At 43.2% G+C, this 14913-nt stretch overlaps 1 protein-coding gene across 19 annotated transcripts in view; it reads right to left on the minus strand.

Moving 5' to 3' along the window:
- Positions 1–14913, minus strand: part of TMEFF2 (transmembrane protein with EGF like and two follistatin like domains 2) — a 610527-nt gene that overhangs the window by 45036 nt on the left and 550578 nt on the right. For all 19 annotated transcript variants that reach the window (XM_069022017.1, XM_069022018.1, XM_069022015.1 and 16 more), the window contains one exon: positions 8141–8237. In XM_069022017.1, the coding sequence (XP_068878118.1) occupies positions 8141–8237 (97 nt within the window). The remainder of the gene's footprint in view (positions 1–8140; positions 8238–14913) is intronic.

The following is a 14913-nucleotide window of genomic DNA, read 5'->3' on the forward strand; positions in this document are numbered from 1 at the left end:
CCATGTGCATCCTTGAAACAGGTACGGGTTGGTGTTAACACAGTCCCACAGCCACCTCGATGCTGCCACTGTGCCACATCCTCCAGCTGCCCCATCACATAAATTAATTCAGATGTTCATGCTGGATGAGCCTTTCCAGCCTCCCAGCAGGCAGAAGGAAGGCAGGAGAGGATAACCTCCCTCCCACCCTTGGGTAGTGCTCCCAAAACCCTCCCCGAGCCCCTGAATGTCGGCAGCCACTGCAGTTCCTCCCCACTCTCCAGCAAACAGTTGACTGGACTAGCTGCAAGTCAGCTTTACATTTCCTCCCTGCTTCCACAGTCCTCTGTCCCTCCAGCCTTCTCTGCCATGACCACCCATCCCTCCATGCCTCCTGTCCACACACCACAGAGACGCATCTTGGCCATGGAAACCTAACAGGAAAGTTGGTCTATGTTGAGCCACGCTTAAAAAATTATTGGAGCTTTCTTCCCCCAACTGTAATGCTGACTGACTCCTAATTGCAAAGACAAATGATCACTGTGTCTCTTACAAGCCTTCCTCTCCCTGAATTTCAGAAGAATTTGTGTCTTGCTCCTACAAGAGCATGGCACGGTAAGACATGAAAACCCCCCAAAATCTCAGAAGCTATTTTTGGCTTTTGACAAATCAATATTTCCTCTGAAGCAATTGAAGCAGTCAGTAAGGCAAATTCTGCTTTTATCATCACAATTTCCAAGTTATTCCTTTGCACTGTGTGACTGACAGAGCATTCACACTCCAACTGAGTTTGTTCTCCCTTCTACCAGCAAAAGGCTCCACAGGCTACTGAGAAGTTACTCCATAGTTATCAAACTGGGAGAGAACTTTTGTTTCACTGAAGTCAGTGGGATAACTTTCATTGACTTCCCTAAGTTGGAAGTTCACCTTCTGAACTGAAAACCAAGTTTGGGTGAGCATCTGAAAAGAGGAGCTTAAGGAAAAAAAAATCTGTAAGCTTTATGACTGTGTAGAGTATTATTCCCTGGACACACAGCAGGTTTTGCTGTAATTGCAAAAGATAAAAAATGCCTTTTTTATTACAAAACCAAATGTTAGGAATTCTAGTTTTTGGATAAGAGATGGATGTGTCGTATGGGGTCCTTAAAAACCTACTTGGGTGAGTAGTACAGATGGAATACAATGTGGGTTTGCATTTATCTGAGAACATTTAGACCCATGATATATAGTCTACACAACAGACTTCCTCGATGTATAGAGAAAATATAGCCAATTTCTTTGTGTAGGCTGAATTATTTACCAGAGTGTTCCAAAGTGTATTGGTAATAAAACACTATGAAGTATAAGTAACTCCAGACAATCTTGGCTTATGTTAAAACAAGTTTCTTTCTTTTTTTTTTTTTTTTTTTTCCTAAAGAATGTTATTAAGAAAATAAATCCTGAGAATCTGGAAAGGCAGGACTTACTCAAATGAACATAAGCCTCTGAAGGATTGTGTTGACTCAATGGGTAGAAAGGTCAAAGTCTCCCAACCATCATCCTAAAGGAGTTGGGAATCAGTCTCACTTCAAAATTAAATAGGCTATTTTGGCACAGGATGAAGGATGCAGAGATGGTAAAGTGATTCTGTGAAACTCACCTGACTGGGAAAAATGGCTGGTTTTAACTAAACCCAAATAATATATATATGTATATATATAGAGTAAAACAACTTCACCAGATGGCCAAACAAGCCATCATTTTTCCAAGCTTTAACTTTCTAGCATGGCCACTAGTAGTGCAATCAGTTTAGAAACACAAAGTGCTCATTCCCTCATCCTCCTCTGGAGAACTGGACCATAAGCTTTTCTTGAAGCTGCTGAAGATAAAGCTGGTTTTTCCACACCTTTCCTGGCTCCTTCTGCAGACTCCTTCTGAGAAAGAGGAAACCCACTTATTTTTGGATTGACTTAGGGTCTTTTTGAAGTCTGCAGGGATCTTTCCCTGTTTATGGTTGGGTACAAAGTCACTTTTACACCTAGGCCAGTTTAGGTTGGAATTGCCCTCTGAAAGAGTCCTACAGTATCTCAGCAGCTTGACAGAGAGAAACCTGACAGGAACCGTGGCATTTGTGCAATGCTCACCTGGCGACCTTATATCCTGACCCTAACATGATGTCTAGACACTGGTTTCTAATAAGCCAAATCTTTCACCTAAGCTGGAGCTGCTGCAACGTTCTTGTTTGTGCTGTGGACAGCAACTCAAGCTACAATTTTGTATTTTGCTAGTTTTCCCACTTTTGTGTCTGTTCATGTGGCATTTTTTTCCCAAGTCCCAAATGGAGAAACAGGGCTGGGTTGTCTGTTCAGCTCTCATACTCCAGATAGCAGGATCTGGCTGACCAGCCTCCAACCTGGCCCTTTCTCAGAACAGGCTTTGTAATTAAAACATAACATACAGACAGGTAGGCATCATCTCGCTTTTTCTATCATTCCTCATGTTTTGTCTTTCATGGCAAACCCTTCATTGACTAATTTCCAGTTGCTCAGGCTACACTTTTTCCAGTATTGCTGACTCCTAGCCCTGCACAGTGTCTCTACACTCATCTCAACATGTCATCTCAACAGTTTCCCTGGAAGTCAGCGGCTTTCCTTTTCTTTCAAAATCTTTTAACCATAGAACATGCACCAAATGAAACATTACCAGTTAACAGAGACAGCAGTGGGCTCATTTCTGGGCAGGCACTGGAGGTAGCTCTGCTATCAGGTTGAGGCTAAGGTAAGTGATATGGGTGTGAGAAGGTGCAACCTGCTTGGTCATCTGCTGCTGTGCAACGCAGAGATTGTGCTGCAGTGCCTTTACTTCCCTCTGCAAACCCTTTCCTGGACTCTTACTAGACATGACTACTAAGCTCCATGTGAAGATTTATGCAACAGCATCTTCACTTCATACCTTAGGTATGATCTCAAGTTAAACAGAAATTTAAATTTTTGGAGAATTGTGTATTTTTAAGGATTTGATTCCATTTCTCTCTTTATTTGAAGCACAAGTCCAATGTGTATGTTTAAGTGTTATGCCTAGGTATGAACAAAGATCTACTTTTTCTCTAGAAGAGAAAGAAAAGCAGTAGAAAACAGCAATGTATCTACTGTATAATGCTTGGGACATTGCAGATGTTAAAGCAGCTCGTTGTTTCTGCATCTGGAACAAGTAGGTCACACATAGTTATTATACACACTGCTGAACACGAAGCAGCCAATACCCGTGTAATGTATGTGAGACTTCAAACTACCTTTTAGTACTTTATAGCAGTACAGCATCTTGTTTGCAAATCCTCTGCTTGAGAGCAACTGATGGAAGGGGGAAGGGACCCAAAGCTGACTGACCTAATTGCTGTGTGGATCGAGAAGCTGGCAAAATCATTAGTTTCTTTTACATGTTTTCTTTCTATACTATAATAAAGATAAATATTGATTGCTAGGGCAGTATGGATTGCAGGGGTCGCTGCAGATGGCAGCTGCATGATTTGCACAGATACATCCCATGTACAGAGCCACTTATTTGCATGAGAATGCAGTTTCACCCTCCTCGTGCTGTCGCTTGCCTTATAGGAGCATTTACCCACACTAAATGTACCAGTGATTAGCAGTAAAATATGAAATGAGCGACTGAAACGGTTCATCTTCGTAATATCTTTTGTGTATGTGCCTGCCTGCTGCGGGTAAGTGGAGTTTATTGTCCCAGCCGTGTGGACAGCAGCACAGGACACAGGGGACCTGCTGTAATTATGCTGCAGTGTCACCACCTCACCCGGGAATGCCACCCAGCCGCACAGCACTGGGGCCAGCGCTCCTTCCTTCCCCACCGACCCACACACTGAACAAGCCAAGCTCCTTCCTCCAAGCTCCCAGCCTGGGGTCATCAGTGTCCTTGCAGAATGGCTTCAGCATCTTCTCCTGAGCTGAACTTGCCCAGTGGGATCCTTGTCCACTCACAAGGAACGGAAAAGGCCCCTCCAGTGTGGGCCAGGCTCATGAGGAGGGAGGAAAGTTGCCTACCATGACTACAGTGTCTATTGCAGAGCATGACACCTCACACCCAGCCAAGGAGGAGTCCTTGGGGTGAGTGGGACCATGTTGCAGGAAGCAGCAGGGGCATTTAGACCCCTTTTTGTCACTGGTGCAAACCCTCAAGTGACCTGTCTCAGGGTTAGGCACCTCCTGCCAGGGAACTGCTGCCTCTCTCCTCCACCTGCAGCCTCCCACAGGGAGGAAGGGCCAGGCAGAGGAGCACTCTGGGGGTGGCCTCCTCATCTCCTTGGACACTGCCAGGCTGCAGGGGAAGCACTCTCAGAGCACACCACACACCTCTGTGTGTCTGCCTTCCAGCTAGCAACCTGCATCTTACTGTGGGGCAGTGCTGCACTTCCACACTGCTGCTGGCTGACCTGCTGATACTGGAATTCAAAGGGAAAGTATGCATATTTAACCCCAATTCATCATCTTGATTTTGATTAACTCTGCAAGTCAGAGGTTTGCAGGATTTAATCTTGTTTTAAGAAAATATTCCTGTCCTCTCCATTGTCAGCATTTTCCAACAGGAAACTCAACCAAAGGATCTTTCTTATTATATATCTCCTGCCACTTTGGACATATTGGTGGACCTCTGAAATAGCTGCCCAGTATTTATCCAAACCACAGCTTGTCCAGTGTAGGGAGTGCTCTTATTTCCTCAGTGGCCCATAAGGAGGAGATTAATGCTGGAACCCAGGTTTCTGACGTGGTTCTGCACTGACACTAAGCCACTCCAGCAGAGAGCAGGCACTCCACTTGGTGAGCACTATTTATGTACAGAGAGTGTTTCATAGAGGCTTTTTGGAAGATCTGAGCAATACACCACTGTTCAAAATGTTACGCCTCATTCTTCAATTCCTTCTAAGTGTATCTCTCGGGGTGTTATGTTGAGTAGCCCCGTCTTACAAAATCAATTATTCCTTAGCCAGCTCAGAAATAAAACCCAAAGCAAGCAACACCAAATGTCTGATTTACCAATAGATTGCAACCCCGTGCTAAAGAGCGCAGCCACTGCCCTGCTTTAAATATTCATGAAGCCCACTGGTGCAAAATGCATTAAAGGTGGGAATAATGCCAGTAATACACGATCCTCTTAGTGACAAGAAGCTTTCACATATTAAAGCAGCAAGATGTTAAAGACTTTCAAGTGAACAGTCTTTGTTTTTAACTTAGAGAAAGAGATTCACTAATGGAATGCCAAATTGCATTCACTCTCATGCTACTTGACTGCAGAATAGGATAATAACACATGTGTGCTTCTGCATGCCATGGAAAACCTGTTATTACAGAGGTTTCTTTCCTGCCTTTTCTCTGTACTTTCCAGAAAATGTTCACATAAATCTTCCCCCTTCAAGTAATCTTCTGGGTGCCAACCCCCCATTAGAATCCCAGGAGTCTAGCCATTAACAGATTCGTTTAACGCAAATAAAGAGATTTAAAAATAATGGTGACACAGTACAATAGCACAATTTAAATGAGTGACAACTGGCAATGAATAACCAAAAAAAAAAAAAAAATTAAACCAGAGATAACGGTCCACAAAATATAGACTGTGACAATGCAGAATAATGTCAATTGTCACTGTAAATCATCAGCAGCCCAACCACATCTGCTATCACACCTGTGCTCTCTTTTCTGATCTGCTCTGGCACCCTAGAAATAGAAGGCGAATAGCCAGCCTCACATTTCCAGCTCTCTGAAGTCTGGCACTGCTAGCAGCCTGCATTCCTCTCAACCTGGAGTGGATCAGGCACTCACCCTGCACCCTCAAACTGTTCCTGACTGATAGGGATTCGCTGCTGGTGCTGGGATTATCATCCTGCAGTAACAGTCCCAGGACCACGAGGAACTGCTGACCCTGTTTGGATTTTACAAACCTCATCAGTCAGGTGAGATAGCTAAAGGAGCCCTGCTTACATCTGATACCTGATCCACAGAAAAATAGTGATTAAATAATAAATTGGCATTTCTTGGCAAGGAGAGTGGGGCAATATGCATCTCTGGTGCCAAACATGAAAATTCAATTAACATGTATTTGAAAGAGGGATCTAGAACCTCCATATGTGGTCCACTTTTATTCTAGAAATAAGAATAGTGAGAAGCTGACACGCAGAAGGCTCATTGTTTAGAAAGATGCTTATCCAAGGCTAATCAGGGGGCCAAGACAGGAAAACAGGGCTCTGTTACAGCACATGAGGTTGCTTACTTCAAAGCAGAACTTTAACAGGCTTTACATGGTCTCCGTACTTTGGGTTGGAAATCGGCTTTCCTGCCTCCTAACAGTTTGTCTGGGAGCATCTTCCCAGCACCAGCCCTTCCCTGCTTCCTGCCCCGAGAAGCACCTTCCCCTGCAGAAAGAGTGCCTGTCAGTAAAGACAGAGCACCTCAGCTCCTGCCATCATTATGCTGCTCCGTAAAAGCCAAGTTGTTTCAAAGGGGAGGAATTAGATTGTGCAAAAGCTGCAGTGGGAACACTGGGGTAAGTTGGATCAGGCAGTTTTACCAAGCTATTTCTGGAAAAAAATAAACACTGCTACTCAGTGCTTATGATTAATAATGTTATCTTGTAGCTAATTTTATTCCTTGCCCCTCTCTTCTCCTGCCTTCCAATTTGGAAGCGCACTTAATTATGAAAACATGAGCACCAGACTGTGAATTTTGATATATTAATTTCACCACGGTTTTGTTTCTACACTGCGCCACCAAAGCTCTCAAGGACAACCAGTCAAGGAGACAATGAAAATCATAACACCTGGGGTAATTTTCTTAAGCAAAGTCAACATTAGGCAATTTCTTACTCACAAATTTCATTACATTACTGAAACTTATAACCATGATGCACCTTGCTCCTGTTTTTCAACATCACAATTTTCTTTGATGACTGGAGCCAGAGCAAGGACTCAGTGGTTTGTTTTCTTGGGGCTTTTTAAGAACTAGAACTAGAGATTACTGATTACTAAGAGGCTGGCAAGACAAGACTAAAATGAACACAGTGGATAACCATGACCATATTCCTGAGCTTCTTCACTGAACAGCAGAACTGTTCCTAATTCCAAGCCTGGCCAAGGGGGCACGGATTCCTTGCCTGGGTGGGGCCACAGCTGCCCAACACTGGGCCCAGCTCTCACGTTCACCATTCATTTATTGACTCCTCTCTGCTCCATTCTCATTCTCCACGTTAGAGCTCTGTTTTATTGACCTCACTGTTTTATTGACATCTCACTGCCTGGTCTGTGCATCCATTCTTTAGCTACCACTAGCCCATAGCTCCAGAAGCACCATCCAGACAACAGCTCTAACATTTGAATGGTTATTTTGTTGTCTCTCTAAATATGGTTTAATTACTTAGAGGGAAACATGAGGCATGGCATTAGGGCAGTGTTAGAAATATAGCTCTGTGAATAGTGACCTTTTTGATCTATTGGCTGTTCCAAAATCACAATGAAATTATTAGCTCACAGTTGGCTTAATATAAGTTTCCATATTTCCTAGGCAAAATGAAAAATAAAAGTCTGAGTTGATAGAATTATTTCCCCGCAGCTTATGTAATTAAAGTTTAAAACAGCAAAAAAATCTGAATAATTTTGTAACCCCTTTTAAAAAAATAAAAATTAAAAGCATTTCCATTGAGAAAATGTCTAAACGTATACTCTCATTTTTTCAAGCAATTGAGGGCAAGGTTTTCAACTTCAGCAAACTAGGGAAAAGCGAGACAGATTTCCCAGCGCTTCTAATGCCACACATGAATTAACATGATGATAATACTAATGATACTTTTTAACTGGAAAAGCTTTAGGTCAATTATTTTTCCCAATTCTATTTTTACTGAAGTATGAAGCTGTAAAACCCCAGATGGAATAACATAAGTTATAATGGCAACAAAATGGATAACTGTGTTTCTAAACTTGGTCTAAATTGTGCATGTTCCAAAATTATAAACCAGAGTGTTCTACACATTTTTTTCAGAGTAATAACCACCTCAGTCACTTTGAGATGAAGCTCTGGGTGCAGAAAATTGAGTATCTAACATTTGTAATGCTTTCTAAACCACAGTACCTTTAAATAATACAACATTCATTAAAATAGAAGAGTAGAGCAAATTACTGTACCAAACATCCTCTGCATCTTCGTCACACTCTGCCCCAAACTGGCAAATGTCACAGGTCGATGTCTCTTTTTGATTGGTTTCACCTGAGCCTTCATTGACTGTTTGATGGAAAGCAGAAGAATGAACATTAGTAAAGACAGCACTGTAGCAAAGCACTTCTCTCTCTCTCTAGAAAAATCTATTCACTGCATCAGCTTAATGCGCTGCTCACAAAGCCGACGGCTGGCCAGCACTGCTCCTGAGCGGGCCAACGCAGAGATTTCCATGCTGGCCTGTGATAAATCCCCTCAATTACAGAGCTAAAAGGAAAACCAGAGAAAAACCCTTCCTTTTCTCTCTCCCCTTACACAATGACCCCCTTCAAGCTGCAGCCCAGGAAGGTCGTGTCCCCACTGAGCCTCACTGCTTTGTTCCCTGGGAAAATAATGGAGGGGCACTGATAGCATCGCATGCTGCCTCGTGTCCTTACCCGTGAAGGCCTTGAGATGGCCCCAAGGGGATGCTTTCCTCGAAAATGTTTTGAAATTACCTGCCATGTGGTGCAATCTAGCCCACTCCAAAGGCAAAACATTTTTCTCTGCAGAAGCACAGCTATGAGCCCCAAGGACTAGTTATCTCTGGCAGGAAAGATTTAGTGCTGTCCAGAGGAGAGGACAATCTCTAGCACAGGTTAAATTTGAAACCTGGGAAAGTCAATGCTGATGTCTGCAATTGTGTAAGGTTTGTACCTGGCCCTTAAGTAAAAAACAAGAAGGGACTAAAGGGAAAATAAAAATATGGGTGTAAGAGGACTGTGAAAAATACTGACGGCTGAGTATTGAAAGACAGAAAGAGACCACTAAGGTAGGCACCAAGAAGAGGGTTTGTTAAAAGACCCAAAGGAAACATTATCTATGTTTCTACTGAAGTGTATAGACACCCTTTGATATCTTTTGAAAGACACCACTCTCCAGCGAGACACTGTACCTAGCGATATCCTTCTGCCAGTTGCAGAGTTATTAAACCAATGCAGACTTTAGGCATCAATCTGCTCTGACTGATGTTGTTATCTGCACTAACAGCCTCTGCAGTGTCATCTCTCTTGCACTTGGAGTCAGCACCGTGGTGCAGCCTTCTGCACACCTGGGTGCAGGCTTCTGCACACCTGGGTGCAACCCACCAAAGCTGGTGCACACGTTGATGTGTGTTGGTAGCCCCAGTGACACTGACTGGACAAATCATCTGCCTGATGTACATCCAGTTGGCTACCAGAGGCTTTTGTGTCAGAGTGTTCTGACTTTGAATAAGCTGCTTTAATTATTTACTCAAAAAAGGACAAGAATCCCAGGCTTTCACAAAGCTGTTCAAGGAATAAGGGCTTTTGCCCCTTGAAGAGCAAGTGTGACTCCAATGCCTGTTTTTCAACAAACTTGTTTCCCTATCCTGGACAAGTTATGTAACCTCTGCCATGCTTCCCACTATGTGATAACAGGAATAATATAATTTCCTACCAAGAGAGAATGTGGAAACAAGTATATTAAAATATTGTGATATACTTAGATACTACAGCGACAGAAATCACAGAAATACCAAAGGTAGATGACTTATCTAAAATGTGTTTTTCCTAAGCCTTAATATAGTCAAAGGAAGTGTTGGTATTTTTAGGTATGGACTATGCTGCATTAATTTCCTATCAGTCATGCTTGAATTTAGACTATATTAAACTGAAAAAAAATCACCTATGAAAAGCATTCTGATTATCTGATTATGCCAAAAGGAGAAAAAAAAGTTTTGCTGTATTTGTACTAACTTGCTCACCTTTATATCCGTAAAATTCATGTAACAAAAACCAAAGGGGAAACCAGGAAAAACACACTCTGGATTTTTGTTCTGTTGCATTGTCAGGCTTTACAGGGAGGGGCTGAGCTGTGTTTTTTCTGTCTCCTAAAATGACTGAGAAACTCTGTAGGCTCACATGTTATAAAAGCCAATGTACAATGGGGAACAAGGTGTCCAAGCACCACATCCTCACACCAGTAGCATCTCCAAGTGCTGCCTGTGTGATTCTGGCCCCACATCACCGCGCCACTCATGACCCTCCCCACCTCCCTGCAGCTGCACCCAGGCCTGCAATGTTGCATTTACATTTTAAATATAGAAATCTCTTTTATTGAGGAGATAACTTTGACAGCCAGCCATGGCAGGGGATTTCCAGTGGTTAAGATACTATGCAGGGCATGTAATGAGTAACGAGGGGACCTATGGGCAGAAGACTTCTTACAACAGCCAAGCATTCCTCACCTATCGGAAATATGACAATTGCTCCAGTTCAGGAGGGTGAGAATGTATACTTTATGGAATGGAGCTTTAATTTCTTTATTTTGTTATTCTGCAAATCGCTTCCCATGCATTTCCTTTTAATTTAAAACATATGCCCTGCTTTCTTCCTCCCTGTAATGTTTCTATTCATAACTGTCCAGCACGTGTCGTTTGACCGGGGACCTCACATGGCTCTACATCACAGAATAAGTGAAACTGCTACTTAAGCCATTAAAAAAGGCATTTGAAAGACTGAGCACGTTGAAGAGAAGTAACTGATTTAGAGAAGATCATCCACACTACGGCACATTGCAGTTCTGAATTTCTACTTGAAATAGGTCACTCCTTCGTATTTTTCTGAAGAAGCTCTGTGACCAGCTTTCCATAGTCAATGTGCATGTTGTCATTAAATGTGCAAATGTGCAGCAGTCCTTACTAAAAAAGACAGCTGTTCATCTGCTTATGCTCTTTCTGTTGTCAGTAACACAGATAATATTATTCTTTATGTTTCTTAAAGGTGTGTTTTCTTTCCCTACACAAACATACCCACTGGCATATGCACCCACACCCAGAACTGACACACACAGGGCTTGTTTTCTCCATGCTGTGCAGATAAGTGCTTTGATAAATCAGACATCTTACAACGAGTTATTTTCCCAATACATCCTGCTGCTTTCTAGCTTGAGGACTAGTGGATGCTTATTTTCTAAGGTGACTCTTTTTCCTTTTTTCCCCTCACTGCACTTGCTGATTTGCACTTCTTTCCTAACCCAACTGAAAAAAATTGTTAGCAAAAATAATCTAGTTTCTGGATTCCTCTTCTACAAAGGAGAATGATTCTTCTCCTCATGCATGTTAGGTAGTTCTCATATTGGCAGCTGTTGAGGTTTTAACACCAAGGCCCTGCAGGGACATAGTAGGGCTCCAGGGAGGTTAATCACTGAAGCCCACCACTTACTACTCACACAATTGAGAAGTGTTAAGCTGCAAAATTCTTATTTGTATTAGCAAGATTATCAACTTTGAGAGTCCAAAGAAATGTGCTAACAAGGGTTAGGAGGTCACTAACATTATCTGAAAGTCACTTCAGAGACTACGTCAATCTCCTAAGCAATATAAATTCTCAGCTGTGAAGGCACTACACACAATTTACAGAGTCAATGGACTGTGGTAACCACAACAGCTCCTGTTTTAATCGTTTGGTCCGTCTCTGGTGTTCTCACAGCACTCAGATCAGATAACTGTGATTTCAAGAATATCTGTATTGTTTGCAGCTCCCACAAGAAAGAAACCATTTCTGAGGCATTTTACTCTGTTTCCCTAGCTGAAAAAAACCTGATTGAAAGTATCATTGCTAGATTGGTCTGACCCTGTGCTTATTTCCTGTAACATCAGGAGAAACTAAAAGCCCAAAACTGCCCACTTCCACTGTAAACATCTCTAGTTTCTCTTTACACTTAATCTCTTTGATTCAAGTCTCCTGTAGGTGCTGCAACCCCAAAAAATCATGCTAGGACTTTACCCACATAGCTTCCCAGACTCATGCTCTATTAGGAGTTGAATTGGTGGTTTAGAGGTTTTAAAACATGTACATCAAAATCTCTGTGCTAGAGCTTCTGAATAACCCTTTATCAGTGTCTTGAGAAGGTGCTTGATGAGTGGCAAAGCCAGGATGGAAATAAATTCCTTGCAATTTCCAGAAAAGCAGCTCCAGTGGGATGGTTAGGAATATGCACAGCATCTTGATCTGATACACAAAGGACCACAGGGGACACAGGGCATGCACCTTGCCCCACAGACCAGACTGTGAAGAGGAAATGGGAGAGGGAAGAGCAACTGATGAGCCACAAGAGTGAAAGACAATCAGGTGGCAACACTGGCCAGACACAGATCTCTGAATCTCTCTTTGCTAACACGCCTCTGAAGGTAACGGCAAACTCAAGAAAGCCTCAGCTAAGTTTTCACATAGCTTTGTAGGACTATTATAATAACTCTTATTCAATATATTTCAACTACACTAGAGAACAGAACAAAGAAACAATATAAAACATCACCACACACTTGACTATACAAAATATGACTATAATGAATTATGAATTATGACTACTCTGATGTAGTCTTCCTTTGATCGATGTGATCAGACACGTGCTCATCACAACCCCTGATTCTGACTTGACTCCTCATGGTGGGATACCTTTGCTAATGTTGAAAGAAAAACTTCAAAAAAAGGTTTGCTCTAGCTCATCCTAACAGGATATATGCTTGTTTTCAGCTATAAAAATCCAGGTAATAACAAAAATCACATGGAGATGAGAGTTGATGGCCATTTTTGTACTGCGGAATGAAAGACAATGTGCAAATTAAAGTGTAGTGGAGGAGGATGCTCTTCAGAACAGCTGAGGTGATCTTGCCACATGCTTCAGTCCTAACAGAAGTGCTCTGGGCAGGTGAGAAGGTGAGTGGATGAAGTGAGAAAGCTCTAAGCAAGCAGGGCAGAGAAGCCAGCAGAATTTACAAATGTGTGAGAACAAGCACTACCTGCGCCTCTATCGGGCGGCTAACAACACCTCACAAACTGCACCAATAAAAGCCCAGATCCTGCAAGCGACTTCACTCTAATCAATAAGCCTTTTTTTCCTGAAAGCATTAGCTCAGTGAAAACCTGCAAAGTGAGGAAAATGAAGGGTGCGAAGCAGGGGGTCAACTCGCCAATGACTCTGCCCTCGAAACCTGGCAGAGGCTCAGAACAGCATTACAGTCAAAATGAAAGGAAAATGGCCTACAGTATTGGTAATAAATTCAAACTCTGATGTGCCTTGTTCTGCTTTACTCCTGCTGGCTGGCTCCTTCTCAATAAATACAAATTTGCCCTCTCCCGCACCCATAAACACTCTGGGGAAATACCTTATTGCAGGGGAAAACAGTGTCTCCACCCAGCTCAGGAGCCAACACAGAACTTCTTAAGGAGACCTGGAATATTCTCCTTCACACCAACGTGCCTTTGACAGTTTCTCCATAGCACCACAGGTGATTCCTTGAAACCCCCTCTCTGCTATATGGCCAGGTGACTTAAACAGCACCGGGGCTGTGCCATACCCGGGCTGGCTGCCTGAGGAATCAGACCCCCTTTCTCAGGGTTTACACTGCCTCAGGTCCCATCTTTGGATACCTTTGTGTTGCCATTCTCAGTCAAGTGCGGGAAAAGGTTAATGGGATGACTTTGGCATGATGCAAATACCTAGCAGGGTTTTTGAGGATGAACTAGATGCACCCAGCCAGCTCAGATTGCTGATAAAATGTGCTCTTATCTTATTGCTAAAGACCATGTAGATAGAGCCTGGCACTGCTTTGATGCCAGTCAGACTCAATTTGCAGTATTTTTCAGCTCTCGTATTTATATTGTGACTCTCAGATTATATTTTTTTTTCTTAAAAATCATAACCAGTGGATTATCTCAATGTATCAGGATCTTGGCTTCCACGTAAACATTTGCTTTGAAAGGTATGTCTAAGCTTTAGAGCAGTGGAGAAAAAGCTTGTGAGTATAACAATACCAGGAACTCTCACATTTATAATTTTTAAAAGCTACTTTCATAGGGCTGATTCACGATTTTTCAGTCCAACGCTGCACCAATGCTGGACAGGAAAGCAGCACTTCCGGAGCAGCTCACCCTTGTGCACAGCCCTGTGGTGAGCTCACCCACACCTTGTGGGTGAAGGCTGTGCTTCTGCCTGGATACAGAGTCTCATCAGAGCAAGAAAACCGCCTGGGAATGCCCTGAGTTCGGGGAATAACTAGTAAAAAATTGTTTCACACTGTTACTAAGCACTGCTGCTCTGTCTTTACTTTATACCTCTTGTCTTGCTTCCTGTCATGCCTTTCTTCTCTTGTCATTTCTTTCCTTTTCCCACCACCCCCGTTTTTCCAGCGGCACTTTCCCAAACCGAGGTCCCACCCGGAGCAGCTCTGGCAGCCCTGCAGATGGGGAGGTGCTGTTGTGAGGGGAGGTGTGGGCTCACGTGCACAGCTCAACATCTTGGAAACCTCGGAACTCTTCTCCAGCTGTCACCCAACGCGGGGACTCAAGGGTCTGCCCTGGCAAGATGGGCAGCATTCCCACCCTCTAAACCTCACTTTTTGTGGCTAAAAGTGGATGGGATGGGAATGGTTTCACAGGAACAGCACTGCTCCTCTGCATGTGTCTGCCTGCAGCTCTCTCCTTTCGGCAGGCGCAGCTGGAGGTCTCTCGCAGCATCCGTGTCTGAAGCCAGGCCGTGACCTCTGCGGGGACTTGTCAGCATTTGTACCACCGTGGCCAGGAGGGAACGGATTCAATTCTTACTCAAAGTGTATTTATCCTAAATAAACACCACTTGCTTGTCGCTGTCTCATGCATATTCCTGCAGCTCCCACAGTGCATTTGATAAAAAATTAAACACGATTAGTTGAGGCCAGCTTCTCCTAGCGAATATCTCT

This window comes from Aphelocoma coerulescens, chromosome 7 (genome assembly GCF_041296385.1).
Source record: "Aphelocoma coerulescens isolate FSJ_1873_10779 chromosome 7, UR_Acoe_1.0, whole genome shotgun sequence".
In the NCBI taxonomy this organism is placed as follows: Eukaryota; Metazoa; Chordata; class Aves; order Passeriformes; family Corvidae; genus Aphelocoma; species Aphelocoma coerulescens.